The sequence below is a fragment of the Lagenorhynchus albirostris genome, chromosome 4 (assembly GCF_949774975.1).
Source record: "Lagenorhynchus albirostris chromosome 4, mLagAlb1.1, whole genome shotgun sequence".
Lineage (NCBI taxonomy): Eukaryota > Metazoa > Chordata > Mammalia > Artiodactyla > Delphinidae > Lagenorhynchus > Lagenorhynchus albirostris.
Window position 1 is genome coordinate 122769838 of NC_083098.1, and position 15699 is coordinate 122785536.

At 36.1% G+C, this 15699-nt stretch overlaps 1 protein-coding gene across 2 annotated transcripts in view; it reads right to left on the reverse strand.

The window, feature by feature from the left end:
- Positions 1–15699, reverse strand: part of LOC132519473 (bifunctional heparan sulfate N-deacetylase/N-sulfotransferase 4) — a 240359-nt gene that overhangs the window by 18190 nt on the left and 206470 nt on the right. Inside the window, exons 8-11 of one of the 2 annotated variants that reach the window (XM_060147410.1) lie at positions 15469–15592; positions 7534–7708; positions 1933–2103; positions 896–1005 (exon numbers count right to left, since the gene is read on the reverse strand). In XM_060147410.1, the coding sequence (XP_060003393.1) occupies positions 896–1005; positions 1933–2103; positions 7534–7708; positions 15469–15592 (580 nt within the window). The remainder of the gene's footprint in view (positions 1–895; positions 1006–1932; positions 2104–7533; positions 7709–15468; positions 15593–15699) is intronic. The other variant, XM_060147411.1, reaches the window with a different exon arrangement.

The following is a 15699-nucleotide window of genomic DNA, read 5'->3' on the forward strand; positions in this document are numbered from 1 at the left end:
ATATGGCGTAAGTGATGCTATGTGACTTGCAAGGCTAGGTCAGAGAAGGCCTTGAACCACATTCCCTCGATATACCACCCCCTCTCAGAACACAAAGCCACCACACTGTGAGAAAGTCACACAGAGGTCTTGTCCCTTTGAGCTCAGCTTCGAGCTATCCCAGTCCAAGAGCCAAAGGTGTGAGTAAAGAAGCTTCCAGAAGACTCCAGTCTCCAGCCATTCAAGTCATACCTAGATATTCATGTCTTCCCAAATATGGGCCCAAGTATATATTTTGAGCAGAGACAAGCTGTCCTGGCTGTGTCCTGTCTGAATTCCCAGCCCACAGGATCCATGAGCATAATAAAATGGCTACAGTTACATGCCGGTAGGTTCTGGGCGGTCAGCTGTGCAATAATAACTACAACATTACACATGATTATATTTGGTTATACACAATTTAAAAAATACAGAGAAAAACATGAATGTATCCCTTTCCCAATTCTGCCCAAAACACTACTCACTTTCACAGAGCTAATGGAGGCCATCAACATTTTATTTCTAACCTGTAAATTACTTGGGGAAGAGATCATCTTTTCCACCTTTGTAACCTCAATTCCTAGACACTTTCTGCATAGAGCAGGCATGTAGAAAGTTTACTTAAACAAATTTATACTGGGAAAAAGCTCACAAAAAGGGGAATTTGTGATACCTAAAATGCCTATAAGGTAAAGTGTTCCTGGTATTCAAAAGGGAGACACTACATGAATAATGAGGACATTCCTTTGACTGCTTTTGAGTAGCATAATGATGTATAAATTCATACCTAGTATTAATGATGCTATATACACACCTACCAGTGATAATTTATGATGGCAAATAATGGAAATGAAATCAACCATGAGAATAGACTCACGTTAGTGCTTCAGAGTAATTATAATGAGGTGTAACTCCCAGAAACTTCTGGACTTCGTCCATCACAGTAACTGGGTCAGATCTCAGCTGCTGTCCATCAATAATTAGCAACTGTAGAGTCAAAAATAGTCACTTTATGAAGAACAAAATTAAATTAAATAGACCAAGCTGCCTCCCTTGACCTGGTATGATGTTAATCAATTAGATCAGTGTGAAAAGGAAGAAAATATGCACTACTTAGCATACATGTTAATGTTTACTATTCTTGTGTCCTTCCAAATAAACAGCAAATTTTGCCAAAGGCATTTTTTATAACCCTTAACTAACTTGATTGTAAATCATAAACACCGACACGCTCTTGATTTAGTAGTTCAGTAGAAACGCGATTTTCCATTTGCTCTGTAATACAGATAATTCTCCAACCTATGAAATTCCATGAGTTAACCTTGGAGCCAAGGGCTTGGAAATAATGGGCACACAGATGAAAATTACCCATCTATTCTCCTTGCAAACCACAACAGAGAACTCAGGTTTTAGTTGTGACCTGACTGGAATGAAGAAGATAAAGGATGTGGACGCTTTCCGCAAATCCTTATTTCCTGTTCTATCCCAAGTTCCTGGAGCTGTTACAACACTTTCCATTTTGACAGTCTAATCCATAACCTCCTTCTTTCCTTATAAGATTCCCACAGGACAGATGACACATGGGTATCTGCACATGGTGTTCCATAAAGGTTCTAACTGGCTGCTCCTCTACTGGTTATTGCCTATGAAGCACCTGATGCCTCCTGTGTGAGGCCCTACCACTTTGAGACCAGCTACTATCCAAAAGAAGATCCCCAGAATGTGTTTCACAGCCACTTAACATTGTAGTACTACCATTGACATTAAAAATGTAAAAATCCACATTTCTTCCTTAGGTATGGTCATCTCTGATAATAAATTGCTATCTGTGGCAATGTTAATTTATATTTTCTGTTTGTCAGTGCAACACTATGAGGATATAATAAACAGAAGAAATTCAGTTCAGGACATTACCTGAGAAGTAGCAAAGTAAGTTAGCCATCTTTCTATGTGGACCGCATACCATCCAGGTAATAGGCATCTTCTCTGCAAAGTTTTCAGGTCAGATGGGGCCCAATGTGCTGTTGTGATAACTTCATAGAAATTAAACCTCAGGGCAGCTGGATCTTCATGTGATCTTTGGTGCTTTAATAAGAAAGTCAATTGTAAAATTAATTTTCTTTATGCCTGCATAGGTATGTGTGCATGTATGTGTTTGATGTGTGGATATATGTGTGTGTCATGTGTCTTTTATTCCAAAAAGAGTAACTAAAAATAATTAATTGACTTCAGAATGAAAAATAAGGTGAAAAGTGCACACTATATTGAAGCCTAGGCATTGGCATATTGTTTATATAGAGTATAAGCCTTCCATATATATCAAGTAGCATTCAGATAAGCCTGTGGTTGTCTTCATGTCTAAAACGTTTAGGTGTAAGACAAGAGACAGAGTACAAGGATTTTCTCCATGGGTCTGATTATAAGTGAAAAGATGTCAGGGACCAGACAGATCAAGCCTGATGAAAAGAGATTTTGATTGGCAGGAGTAGGCTTACATATTACTGTGCTCTTGTTTCATTACAGCCACTCCTGAGGGTTCCGACAATTCCCCAATATCCCTATGTGGCAGGTGCTATGGGTACAGAGAAGGCAGATGTTTATTCATGCTTGTTCAGGTGTCATATTTATGTTGATGTTGCCCAAGGCACTTTGCTTTTACCCTCCCAAGGGTTTCCACCTAACTCTGCTAATTCCTAAATACCAATTCACTACTGCTTTTCAGTACCAAATTCTCTGAATCTTTCGCATCCTACCATCATTGGTCAAGCTCAAGAGCCCCACACAAATCAATACAATTTTATAAGCATTTATTAAGATCCTTCCCAGAACAATAACCTGCAATAGATTCTAGAGATAAAAAGCTATAGGTAAGACAAAATTGCTGTCTTCAAAGAAATCAAAATCTGGTATGGAAAACAACAGATTAACAGATTGTGATAAAGTCATATATTTGACTAGAGATATAAGTAATTTGCTGTGATAGCCAGACCAATAAGTGATTAGTTCTGAATGAAAGACGAACGGATCTTTTTTAATGGTTGATGCTTTTGAGCTAAAGTGTAGTGAGAAAGATTTTAATAAGCAGAAAAAAATAAATGTGGAAACTAAGAGAACTTTAAATATGAGTGAAGATGAATGAGGTGTGTGGGAATGGATGAATTGATTTTGCAAGATATCTAAAAGTGAACTTAAAGAAAATTTACTACAGGATAAGGATGGACGTATATTAGAGCCTGATAGAATTATGTAATAGCAGCCCTTATATATGTTAGAAATAAAAATTGCTAAGAAAGTAAAGATGATTAAGTGGTAAATGGTTAAAGTGTAACTAGTGAGTGGTAGGTTGGTAGAAATAATAATACTTTTGAAGCCCTCTCATAATTGCATACTTATTGACCTTATAAATGCATTATGCTACATACATAGAGACTACATAGTACATTTAATTAATACAAGGTGTAGAAACAGGGTAACTTGAGTGAAGAAATATAAACATACTATGTGCACGTTAATACAGTAATGCGAACATTTCTACTTTGCAAGTGATAATATGGAATTGTACTTAATCTGCTCTATATTGACTTATACCAGTTTAGCACCAACTTTTTTTTATATTTATGCAACTAAAAAGATTAGCGTAAAAATATGACCAGAAGTCACACAGAATTGGAAAAAATAGCACTATAGGTCCTCTGTGAGGCCCATTATAAAAATGTGGGGTAGAAATTATAGTGGCAGGTGACATTTGTAGGACTTTCTGAATTATACCTGCTGAGCTTCAAATTTATGGTACTTACTGAATACAGGACTGGGTAATAATGCAACATAAGTAATAGGTTGCATTATTTTGAAATGTACAGCAGGATGGGGACCCTACTCTTAGCAATATAGCAATAAAAAGTATTATCAGAAAAAATTATTCATTTCAAATGTGTATGTTCAAAGAATTTACTTGAAGAAGCAGGCATAGATTCTCTCTTTTTAAAAAAAATAGTTGAATCCATGTGGAAAAAAAAAGAGATTCATATAAGCTGCTCTAAGTAGTGACCATTTTTTCTGCCAGGAAAATGTGCAACATTTTTCCCCAAGTGTTCGCATTCAAAATGTTTCATTAAGGCTTAATAACTCAATATTTTTGGCACGATTGAAAAAAATAAGTTTATCTTGCTTTGCAATATGAATTTTGTTATAGTGAGAAAGACACATTATTGTATATTAGGGAGTCATTGACTCATGGATTCTAACAATAATTTCTGCATTTTGCTCCCAAAACAAGTGTTCCACTTGAATTCCTAACCACTGGCAATCTCAGTTTGCAGTATCACGTTTTCCTGTCCATCATTATTTGTTCTTAGCGATATGTTTATTGAAGAAATTTTGAAAAGTCAAGAAAAAGAATAAAGGAAAAAGAAAAATTACTTGTTATTTTACAATGCTATTAGATTTTTTCTTTTAATCTACTTTATTTTGACATTAATTTATGTATGCACTCATATCATTGGGATTTTAGTACATATAGATTTTTACCACCTTAAATTCAAGGTCATCAGCTTTAATTAGGCTTTCATTGCAATGGGCAATTTTACATTTCTCTGGTCAACTTTACTTCACCCCTGTAGCAAGATTTCATACCCCCTTTTTTCTCTCCTCAAACCACTGCCTCCCAAATTTCCCCCCTCTTTTCATTAGATTACCTTGTTCTCAACCTTTTAAAGGAAAAAGAGACCATCATAGTCACTTTAATTTCTCTATCCCAGACCTTCAAATTTACCAGCAAGTACATTTATACCCTTTTCTATCCCTTAAGTTTCAATGCAGGGGTTCTTAATAACTCCCGCTGATAGAATTCAGAGGATCTATGAACTTGAATCTTCAAAAAAATGTCTCTTTATTTTTAGTAACTTCTAAATAAAATTTAGTATGTACTGTCCTTGTGATCTTACCACCAATAAAAATCAATTCTTTTTAATCACATTACAGGTCTTTTAGATATATCAAATGTTTATACTCACCGCTATTTCAAAATTACAGTAGTATTAGCCCCATCATTAGATATTTCCATTTAATGATTTAGTAAATATTTGTTACTGATTTTAAATTACTTTTAATTTAAAATCAGTAAATTTAAATTTGTTTTGAAACAAATTTGATTTTAAATTTGTTACTGATTTTAATTACTTTTCTATATAGTTGTTTCCTTTGTAATACTATGTATTTTAATGCTTTAAAAATATATTTCTGAAATGGGGAACATGGACTCCACCCTACTGCCGGAAGGGTCCCAGCACAAGAAAAGTGAAGAACTCTGGAAATGGAGTGCTTCCCTCCCATCTAAGCTATTTCCTGTAGCCACCCTTCCAGATCTCTCAGGATCCTCCCAGGGCTGATTCCCCATTTTCCCTTGGGGGACCTTTAACATCCTTCTTCCTTTGAAAACTTTTCATTATTATTCAAATCACCACCTCTATAAACACATCTTCCTTGATCCCTGTGTCTTGTTTGCTAAAAGTTTCACTTCCCTCCATGTCTTTCAACTGAATGAAAACGGTTTAGGCCTTATTTTGCCTAATTGTCTAATTTCTTAGCAGCTGTTTGACATTGCTGTCACCTCCTTCATTTGGTAGTACTCCTTTCTTGGTATCTGCTGGAATTTTTTATTACTCCTCTGGCTGCTTCATTCTGTTCTCTACTTTTCTTCTCTGAACCTTCTCCTTAGGCGATTTCACCATTTCTGTGGCTTTTTGCCTCTGATTCACAAATTTCTGTCTCCTGCTCAGACCCTTCCCCATAGTGCCAGCCACCTTTATTGCTGCTTTTGGTGTGACAGTGATGCCATAACCTCATGATTTCCATCTGTGTCACATCTTTAGCCTTCCCCCACCCCTGCACAACACCTGTATCCTTCTTCAGTGCTTCTTTTTCACGGGAATATATGGTTATCATCCAGTTGCCCAGACTGGAAATTTGATTTATCTTTGACACTGTTTTCTCACCAGGCTCTGTTGATTTTAATCCCTATCTCTTGACACTTTATCCTTCATTCCATTTCTACTTACTATCTTTGTCCTTGCTACTGCCATTTCACAGCAGGACTATTGTAATAGCCTCTACTTGACTTCTCTGAGTGGTTACTTCTTCCACTCCAATCCATTCTTCAAATAGCAGATAGTATCATGTTTTCTGAAAGGAATTCTGGTAGTTACACACTGGTTTAACATTTTAAAAAGGCTTTCGATGGCTCAAGGAATGGTGGCCACTTGGTTCTCCCACTTGGCTTCTAGCCCCCATCTGCCTCTCAGACTCATCTCCCACAGGCCTCCACCTCGGGTTTTGCTCTCTAACCACATGAACCCTTTCTTTTAGTTCTTTAGCTGTGCTGTGGTTCTTTGCACCCAGGGGACTACACATACTTTCCCTCTGCCCCACTCTCCCTCTACCCTCACTCAGTTAAACCTACTCGTCCATCAGTTTTAAGTCTAAAGTTGACTTCTCTAGAGCGTGCTCTCATAGCACCTCCCATACTTCCTCACAGAGCATTCAAAATTTCTAATTATATACCTTTTTGCTTATTTGATTAATATCTATCCACACATTAGAATGAACACTAGGTTTTAATTATCATTCTATGGATTAAAACCATCATGAAATGCTGAAGAATATTCCATTTCGGTGTGACACAATTCTATATTGTTGGATATTTACTTTTCCTTTTGTTATTATGATTAGTACCTCGATGAATAAAAAAGGGATACATATTTTTAATCCTTTTGAGGTTTTCTTATGATTGATTCCAGAAGAGGAATCACAGCACAAAAGTACATTTACAAACCTTTTGATAACTGTCATCAAATTAGTTTTCAGAAAATATCTCCATATATATCCTTCTATTGGAAAGTTCTAGTACTTTTATCAACACACCCTTGTCAATAGAGAGAACAAGCATGACAATTTTTGCCAAGATGATATTTTAAAAAGTACCATTTTGATTTATATTTTGTTGATCCCTAATTTTTCATGTAAATTATTGTGCGGTTGGATTTGTGTGTGTGTATGTAAATTGTTTATCTATGCCTTTTGCTTGTCTGCTCATTTTTTTACTCAAATATTTATTTATTTACTTAGTTACTTTTACCAGTTTGCAGGAACTTTTTGTTTTTTTTTTACAAATTAAGGGAACTAAGCCATTTAACATGTATTGCTAAAGATGCTCTACTTAGATAGTAATTTTAATTTTGTTAATTGTGACTGACCAACATTTTACATGCTTATATGGTTCAATCTATTAATTCCTTGATGTGTGATTTTCTTCTGTTATGTTTATGCTTGAAATTCCTTGCCCAAATTGATATCAATTAGATCTTATCAATAGTTCTTATTTCTCATAATTTTTTTGTTTGTTTAGCTCTTTTAACATTTGACTGTTCAATACATCTGGACTTTACTTTGTTAATTCACCATTGCTTACATTCAAGCTATGACCACATGCTTTTAATGGTATTTTTCACTGCTTCATACCTGGTACCAAGAGTATGCCCTGTCTGAGGGGTCAATGAGGATGGTGATGATCTTGGCTTTGGGGACCAGAGATGCAGCTCGTTTGGGAGCTTCTTCTGAATGGAAGTAATTAGCACTCTTTTCAAATAGAAAGTCACTTGTAATGTTGGATGGAGTAGGGAAAAATTCCATATACCTGAAGGCAGAGAAAGACAATTAATTAATTTGAGGTCTAATTGATTTCCTGCCATACTATGGATAAGAAATAATTTAAATATTTGACATCCATTTATATCAATTTCTAATTATTGGTGTTATAATAGTCAAAATAGAGACTATTGTATACACTTTGAATGTAAAAACAATCCCAGGTAATATTGTTCTAATGGACTAGTTAGGGCAGGGGAAAGAGTGAGATGAAATAGGTAGGTTGTTAAAGAACAGAGGGAAAATCCTTTACATTTGGGTTGATGTTCTGTGCTATCGAAAACCAAAACCAGAAAAATTAGGTTTACCCTTGGCAAACAGCAAATTACACCATATTTCCTAGTAAATATTTTAAATGACTTCATATCTTTACTTAGTTAAGAATTTTTCAGACTCTGGGAGGGCTCAGGCCAAGGAGTACTTCCCAGAACTTTTGCTGCCAGTGTCCTTGTCCCCACAGTGAGCCACAGCCACCCCTGCCTCTGCAGGAGACCCTCCAGCACTAGCAGCCATGTGGCTGACAGGGTCCTAGTGCTCCGACCGAGTGTCAGGACTGAGCCACTGAGGTGGGAGAGCCGAGTTCAGGACATTGGTCCACCAGAGACCTCCCGGCCCCACATAATATCAAACAGTGAAAACTTTCCCAGAGATCTCCATCTCAACCCTAAGACCCAGTTCCACTCAATGACCAGCAAGCTCCAGAGCTGGACACTCTATGCCAAACAACTAGCAAGACAGGAACACAACCCCACCCATTAGCAGAGAAGCTGCCTAAAATCATAATAAGGTCACAGACACACCAGGTGCATCAGAAAACACATCACCGGACGTGGTCCTCCCCACTAGAAAGACAAGATCCAGCCTTATCCACCAGAACACAGGCACTAGTCCCCTCCACCAGGAAGCCTATACAAACCACTGAACCATACTTACTAACTTAGGGGAAGACACCAAAAACAACAGGAACTATGAACATGCAGCCTGCAAAAAGGAGACCCCAAACACAGAAAGTTAAGCAAAATGAGGAGACAGAGAAACACACAGTAGATGAAGGAGCAAGGTAAAATCCCACCAGACCAAACAAATGAAGAGGAAATAGAGAGTATATCTGAAAAAGATATATTCAGATAAATTCAGAGTAATGATAGTAAAGATACTGAAAATCTTGGAAATAGAATGGAGAAAATACAAGAAACGTTTAGAAGGAACTAGAAGAAATAAAGAGCAAACAAACAATGATGAACAACACAATAAATGAAATTAAAAATTCTCTAGAAGGAATCAATAGCAGAACAACTGAGGCAGAAGAAAGTATAAGTGACCTGGAAGATAAAATAGTGGAAATAACTACCGCAGAGAAGAATAAAGAAAAAGGAATGAAAAGAATTGAGAACAGTCTCAGAGACTTCTGGAACAACATTAAACACACCAACATTCGAATTATAGGGGTTCCAGAAGAAGAAGAGAAAAAAAAAGGGACTGAGAAAATATTTGAAGAGATTATAGTTGAAAACTTCCCTAATATGGGAAAGGAAATAGTCAGTCAAGTCCAGGAAGCAGAGAGTCCCATACAGGATAAATCCAAGGAGAAACACACCAAGACACATATTAATCAAACTATCAAAAATTAAATGCAAAGAAGTATTAAAAGTCACAGTGAAAAGCAACAAATAACAAAAAAAGGAATCCCCATAAGGTTAACAGCTGATCTTTCAGCAGAAACTCTGCAAGCCAGAAGGGAGTGGCAGGACATATTTAAAGTGATGAAAGGGAAAACCTACAATCAAGATTACTCTACCCAGCAAGGATCTCAATCAGACTTGATGGAGAAATTAAAACCTTTACAGACAAGCAAAAGTTAAGAGAATTCAGCACCACCAAACCAGCTTTACAACAAATGCTGAAGGAACTTCTCTAGGCAGGAAACACAAGAGAAGGAAAAGACCTACGATAACAGACCCAAAACAATTAAGAAAATGGTAATAGGTACATACATACCGATAACTACCTTAAAAGTGAATGGATTAAGTGCTCCAACCAAAAGACACAGACTGGCTAAATGGATACAAAAACAAGACCGGTATATATGCTGTCTACAGTAGACCCACTTCAGATCTAGGGACAAATACAGACAGCAAGTGAGGGGATGGAAAAAGATATTCCATGCCAACAGAAATCAAAAGAAAGCTGGAGTAGCAATTCCAATATCAGACAAAATAGACTTTAAAATAAAAACTATTACAAGAGACAAAGAAGGACACTACATAATGATGAAGAGATCAATCCAAGAAGAAGATATAATAATTGTAAATAGTTATGCACCCAACATAGGAGCACCTCAATACATAAGGCAAATGCCAACAGCCATAAAAGGTGAAATCGACAGTAACACAATAAATGTAGGGGACTTTTGGCACCTCACTTTCACCAATGGACAGATCATCCCAAATGAAAATAAATGAGGAAACACAAGCTTTTAAATGATACATTAAAGAAGATGGACTTAATTGATATTTATAGGACATTCCATCCCAAAACACTTTCTTCTCGAGTGCACACAGAACATTCTCCAGGATAGATCATATCTTGGGTCACAAGAAAATTGAAATCATATCAAGTATCTTTTCCCACTACAACGTTATGAGAATAGATGTCAATTACAGGAAGAAATCTGCAAAAAATACAAGCACATGGAGGCTAAACAATACACTACTAAATAACCAAGAGATCACTGAAAAAATCAAAGAGGAAATCAAAAAAATACCTAGAAACAAATGACAATGAAAACACAACAACTCAAAACCTATGGGATGCAGCAAAAGCAGGTCTAAGAGGGAAGTTTATAGCAGTACAATCCATTTCAGGAAACAGGAAACATCTCAAATCAACATCCTAACCTTACATCTAAAGCAATTAGAGAAAGAAGAACAAAAAAAACCAAAGTAAGCAGAAGGAAAGAAAGCATAAATATCAGATCAGAAATAAATGAAAAAGAAATGAAGTAAACGATAGCAAAGATCAATAAAACTAAAAGCTGGTTCTTTGAGAAGATAAACAAAATTGATAAACCATTAGCCAGACTCGTCAAGAAAAAAAGTGAGAAGATTCAACTCAATAGAATTAGAAATGAAAAAGGAAAAGTAACAACTTACACTCCAGAAATACAAAGGATCATGAGAGATTACTACAAGCAACTATATACCAATAAAATGGACAACCGCGAAGAAATGGACAAATTCTTAGAAAAGCACAACCTTCCGAAACTGAACCAGGAAGAAATAGAAAATATAAACAGACCAGTCATAAGCACTGAAATTGAAACTGTGATTAAAAATCTTCCAGCAGACAAAAGTCTAGGACCAGATGGCTTCACAGGTGAATTCTATCAAACATTTAGAGAAGAGCTAACACCTAGCTTTCTCAAACTCTTCCAAAATATAGCAAAGGGAGGAACACTCCCAAACTCATTCTACAAGGCCACCATCACCCTGATACCAAAAGCAGACAAAGATGTCAGAAAAAAAGAAAACTACAGGCCAATATCACTGATGAACATAGATGCAAAAATCCTCAACAAAATACTAGCAAACAGAATCCAACAGCACATTAAAAGGATCATACACCATGATCAAGTGGGATTTATCCCAGGAATGGAAGGATTCTTCAATACACGCAAAGCAATCAATGTCATAAACCATATTAACAAATTGAAGGAGAAAAACCATATGATCATCTCAATAGATGCAGAGAAAGCTTTCAAAATATTCAACACCTATTTATGATAAAAAAAACTCTCCAGAAAGGAGGCATTGAGGGAACTTACCTCAACATAATCAAGGCAACATATGACAAACCTACTGCCAACATCATTCTCAATGGTGAAAAACAGAAACCATTTCCATTAAGATCAGGAATAAGACAAGGTGGCCCACTCTCACCACTATTATGCAACATAGTTTTGGAAGGTGTAGCCACAGCAATCAGAGATGAAAAAGAAATAAAAGGAATCCAAATCAGAAAAGAAGAAGTAAAACTCACTGTTTGAAGATGACATGATACTATGTATATAGAATCCTAAAGATGCTATCAGAAAACTACTAGAGCTATTCAATGAATTTGGTAAAGTAGCAGGATACAAAATTAATGCACAGAAATGTCTTGCATTCCTATACACTAATGATGAAAAATCTGAAAGAGAAGTTAAGGAAACACTCCCATTTACCATTGCAACAAATAGAATAAAATACCTAGGAATAAACCTACCTAAGGAGAAAAGCACCTGTAAGCAGCAGACTGTAAGACACTGATGAAAGAAATTAAAGATGATACAAACAGATGGAGAAATATACCATGTTCTTGGATTGGAAGAATCAACATTGTGAAAACGACTCTACTACCCAAAGCAATCTACAGATTCAATGCAATCCCTATCAGACTACCAATGGCATTCTTCACAGAATTAGAACAAAAAATTTCATAATTTGTATGGAAACACAAAAGATCCCGAAAGCCAAAGCGATCTTGAGAAAGAAAAACAGAGTTGGAGTAATCAGGCTCCCCGACTTCAAACTATACCACAAACTACAGTAATCAAGACAGTATGGTACTGGCCCCAAAACCAAAATATAGATCAATGGAACAGGATAGGAAGCCCTGAGATAAACCCACACACATATGGTCATCTTATTTCTAATAAAGGAGGCAAGAATATACAATGGAGAAAAGACAGCCTCTTCAATAAGTGGTGCTGGGAAAACAGGACAGCTACATGTAAAAGAATGAAATTAGAACACTCCCTAACACCAGACACAAAAATAAACTCAAAATGGATTGAAGACCTAAATGTAAGGCCAGAAACTATAAAACTCTTAGAGGAAAACATAGGCAGAACACTCTATGACATAAATCACAGCAAGATCCTTTTTGACCCACCTCCTAGAGAAACAGAAATAAAAACAAAAATAAACAAATGGGACCTAGTGAAACTTAAAAGCTTTTGCACAGCAAAGGAAACCATAAACAAGACCAAAAGACAACCCTCAGAATGGGAGAAAACATTTGCAAACAAAGCAACTGACAAAGGATTAATCTCCAAAATATACAAGCAGGTCATGCAGCTCAATATCAAAAAAAAAAAACAACCCAGTCCATAAATGGGCAGACGACCTAAACAGACATTTCTCCAAAGAAGATATACATATTGCCAACAAACACATGAAAGGATGCTCAACATCACTAATCGTTAGAGAAATGCAAATCAAAATTACAATGAGGGGCTTCCCTGGTGGCACGGTGGTTGAAAGTCCGCCTGCCGATGCAGGGGACACGGGTTCGTGCCCCGGTCCGGGAAGATCCCACATGCCACGGAGTGGCTGGGCCCGTGAGCCATGGCCGCTGAGCCTGCACGTCCGGAGCCTGTGCCCCGCAACGGGAGAGGCCACAACAGTGAGAGGCCCGCGTACCGCAAAAAAAAAAAAAAAAAAGTTACATGCACCCCAACGTCCATAGCATGTTATTTACAATTGCCAAGATATGGAAGCAACCTATATGTCCATCAACAGATGAATGGATAAAGAAGATGTGGTATGAATATGCAATGTAATACTATTCAGCTGTAAAAAAGAACAAAGGTTTGCCATTTGCAGCAACATAGATGGACCTGGAGGGCGTTATGCTAAGTGAAATAAGTCAGAAAATGACAAATACCGTATGATACACTTACATATGGAATCTAAAAAATACAACAAAGTAATGAATATAACAAAAAAGAAGCAGACTTACAGATATGGAGAAGAAACTAGTGGTTACTAGTGGCAGGGGGAGAGAGGCAATATAGGGGTGGGAAAGTGGGAGGTACAAACTATTGTGTGTAAGATAGGCTCAAGGATGTATTGTACAACATGGGGAATATAGTCAATATTTCGTAATAACCATAAAAGGAAAGCAACCTTTAAAAATTGTATAATTTTTTTAATAGGGAAACTATACAAAATAAATTATTTCTAACTTGAAAAAAAACCCAGAATTTTTCAAGTACCTCACAGGATAGACTGCTAAACTATTTACACCTTTGTGGAAAATTTATATAACAGTTTCCTTTCACAGTTGGTCTCTCAAAATATATTCTTCCCTGTGTCATCCATACTAGATGTAATTAAGGAATTATTCTTATCTTGATTTGTATATATTAAACTTTTATGATATGTTTAAAATTCCTGAGAATAAAATGTGTTCTCTCAAAAAAAGTAGCAAATTTATGTTTGCAAACTTGAATGCAAAATTCTTAAATAGAGATTACAGTGCACAAAAGAGGAAAATCTCAGAATAGCTATAAAATACTAAACTGATTAGGGCATAGTTGCTTTCCTCCTTTTTAACTTCTGCATGATTTGTAGTATGTGTAGCAATGTGAACACATTATAGTCTATCCAGAGTAATTAAGGAGATATTTCCTGCCAGTTGATTCTGTGGTGCCTCGGCAGGTTCACTCTTCCATATGCTGTGGGAACATTCCTCTGTGTGTAGATTATGGAATCAATATGTTCAGAAGTTAATTCAGTGCAAGGCGTTAATTATGTGTGTAACCCTCTTTACAGCTCATCACTTCTCTAACCCTCAAATGTTCTAGAAATAAATAATAAGAGCAATGAAGAATTCATATAAGAACTTATTTTCCTCTTTGGCATTTGTTATTATATTTCCCAAATGTGAAGTGGTGAAAAGTGTCATCTATATTCCTGCTTAACAATTTGTGTTCCATTTGAGCTCACAGATAAAATTGCTGCTCTGCTTTCAGTAACTTGCATGCAATTTCAAAATTTATTTAGTCTTTTTAAAGTAAGGTAGAATAGTGATCTCCTAGGTGCAGAGTGGACACGGCTCTACTCAAGATGGGAAGTCAAATCTGCTCACTGGCATCGCCCCTGCCCCCCTCTCCTCCTAGCTGCATCTTAAAAGAATGAGCCTTTTATGAGGACATATTCACGTGTAATGTTGACATAAGGTTACATGCTACAGAGGTATGCATTGAGGGGAACTTTCCTCAGGGGGGGATTTGGAAATCAGGGCCATATTTTCCTTAGAAAATTGGGATAGACCTAGAAAAATTCCCCAGAGTGAACATCAGTTACAATACCAGGTTTATTCTATTTCAGTTAAGGAAAAATATTGTGATTTTGAAATTATCATAACTTATCAAATACAAAGTAATTTTCCTCTTATGCACATGTGTGACTAGCAGTAATATGATTTTGGAAATGCTCTGTTATTGGCATGACAAATATCAGCTTATATTATAATACAACATTTACAGTCTATGTGATTAATGAAGATACATGTCACGGACTGTAAAATAAAACAACCTACTGATTTATTTGTTTTCTCAAGAGTCATTGTGAAGACAAATTATGTATTTAGTTAAAAAAAATTCTAGGCACAGTAAAATAATAATATGCTTAAGGAGAATTTTAAATATCCTTATGAATAGTGCTGATGAAAAATATTCCATAATCCTCTTTATTCAATCATAATAATTTACCAGAAAAATATTATCATTATTGCACTGTCCAAATCAAATTATAGGCAACACTGATTAAATATATCATTATAAATTAATTTCTAATTCACTATGGTAGAATTGAACATACATTTATTCTGTAATTATGTAGATGCCATGCATACATCTATAATTGCTCAGCTGTGAACGAGCATGTGTTAATAATGGACTTTACTTTTTGTTATTTTTCTTACCAGTCAATTCCCTTGTGGTAGTTGTTGCCATTAAAGAATTGGACTTCTTCAAATGTTTTGGGGCTGGGGAGATTGCTGATGATGGAAGGGTGCATAAGAAGAAATAAATAAAGTGCTGTTGTTCCTATTACAAAACAGGAGGCAACAGGTTATACAGCAATAAAAGAAGAGACATATATTGTAACAAAATTTCTGCTCAAAAGGTAATATGCAAAAGACCAAATCATTCCA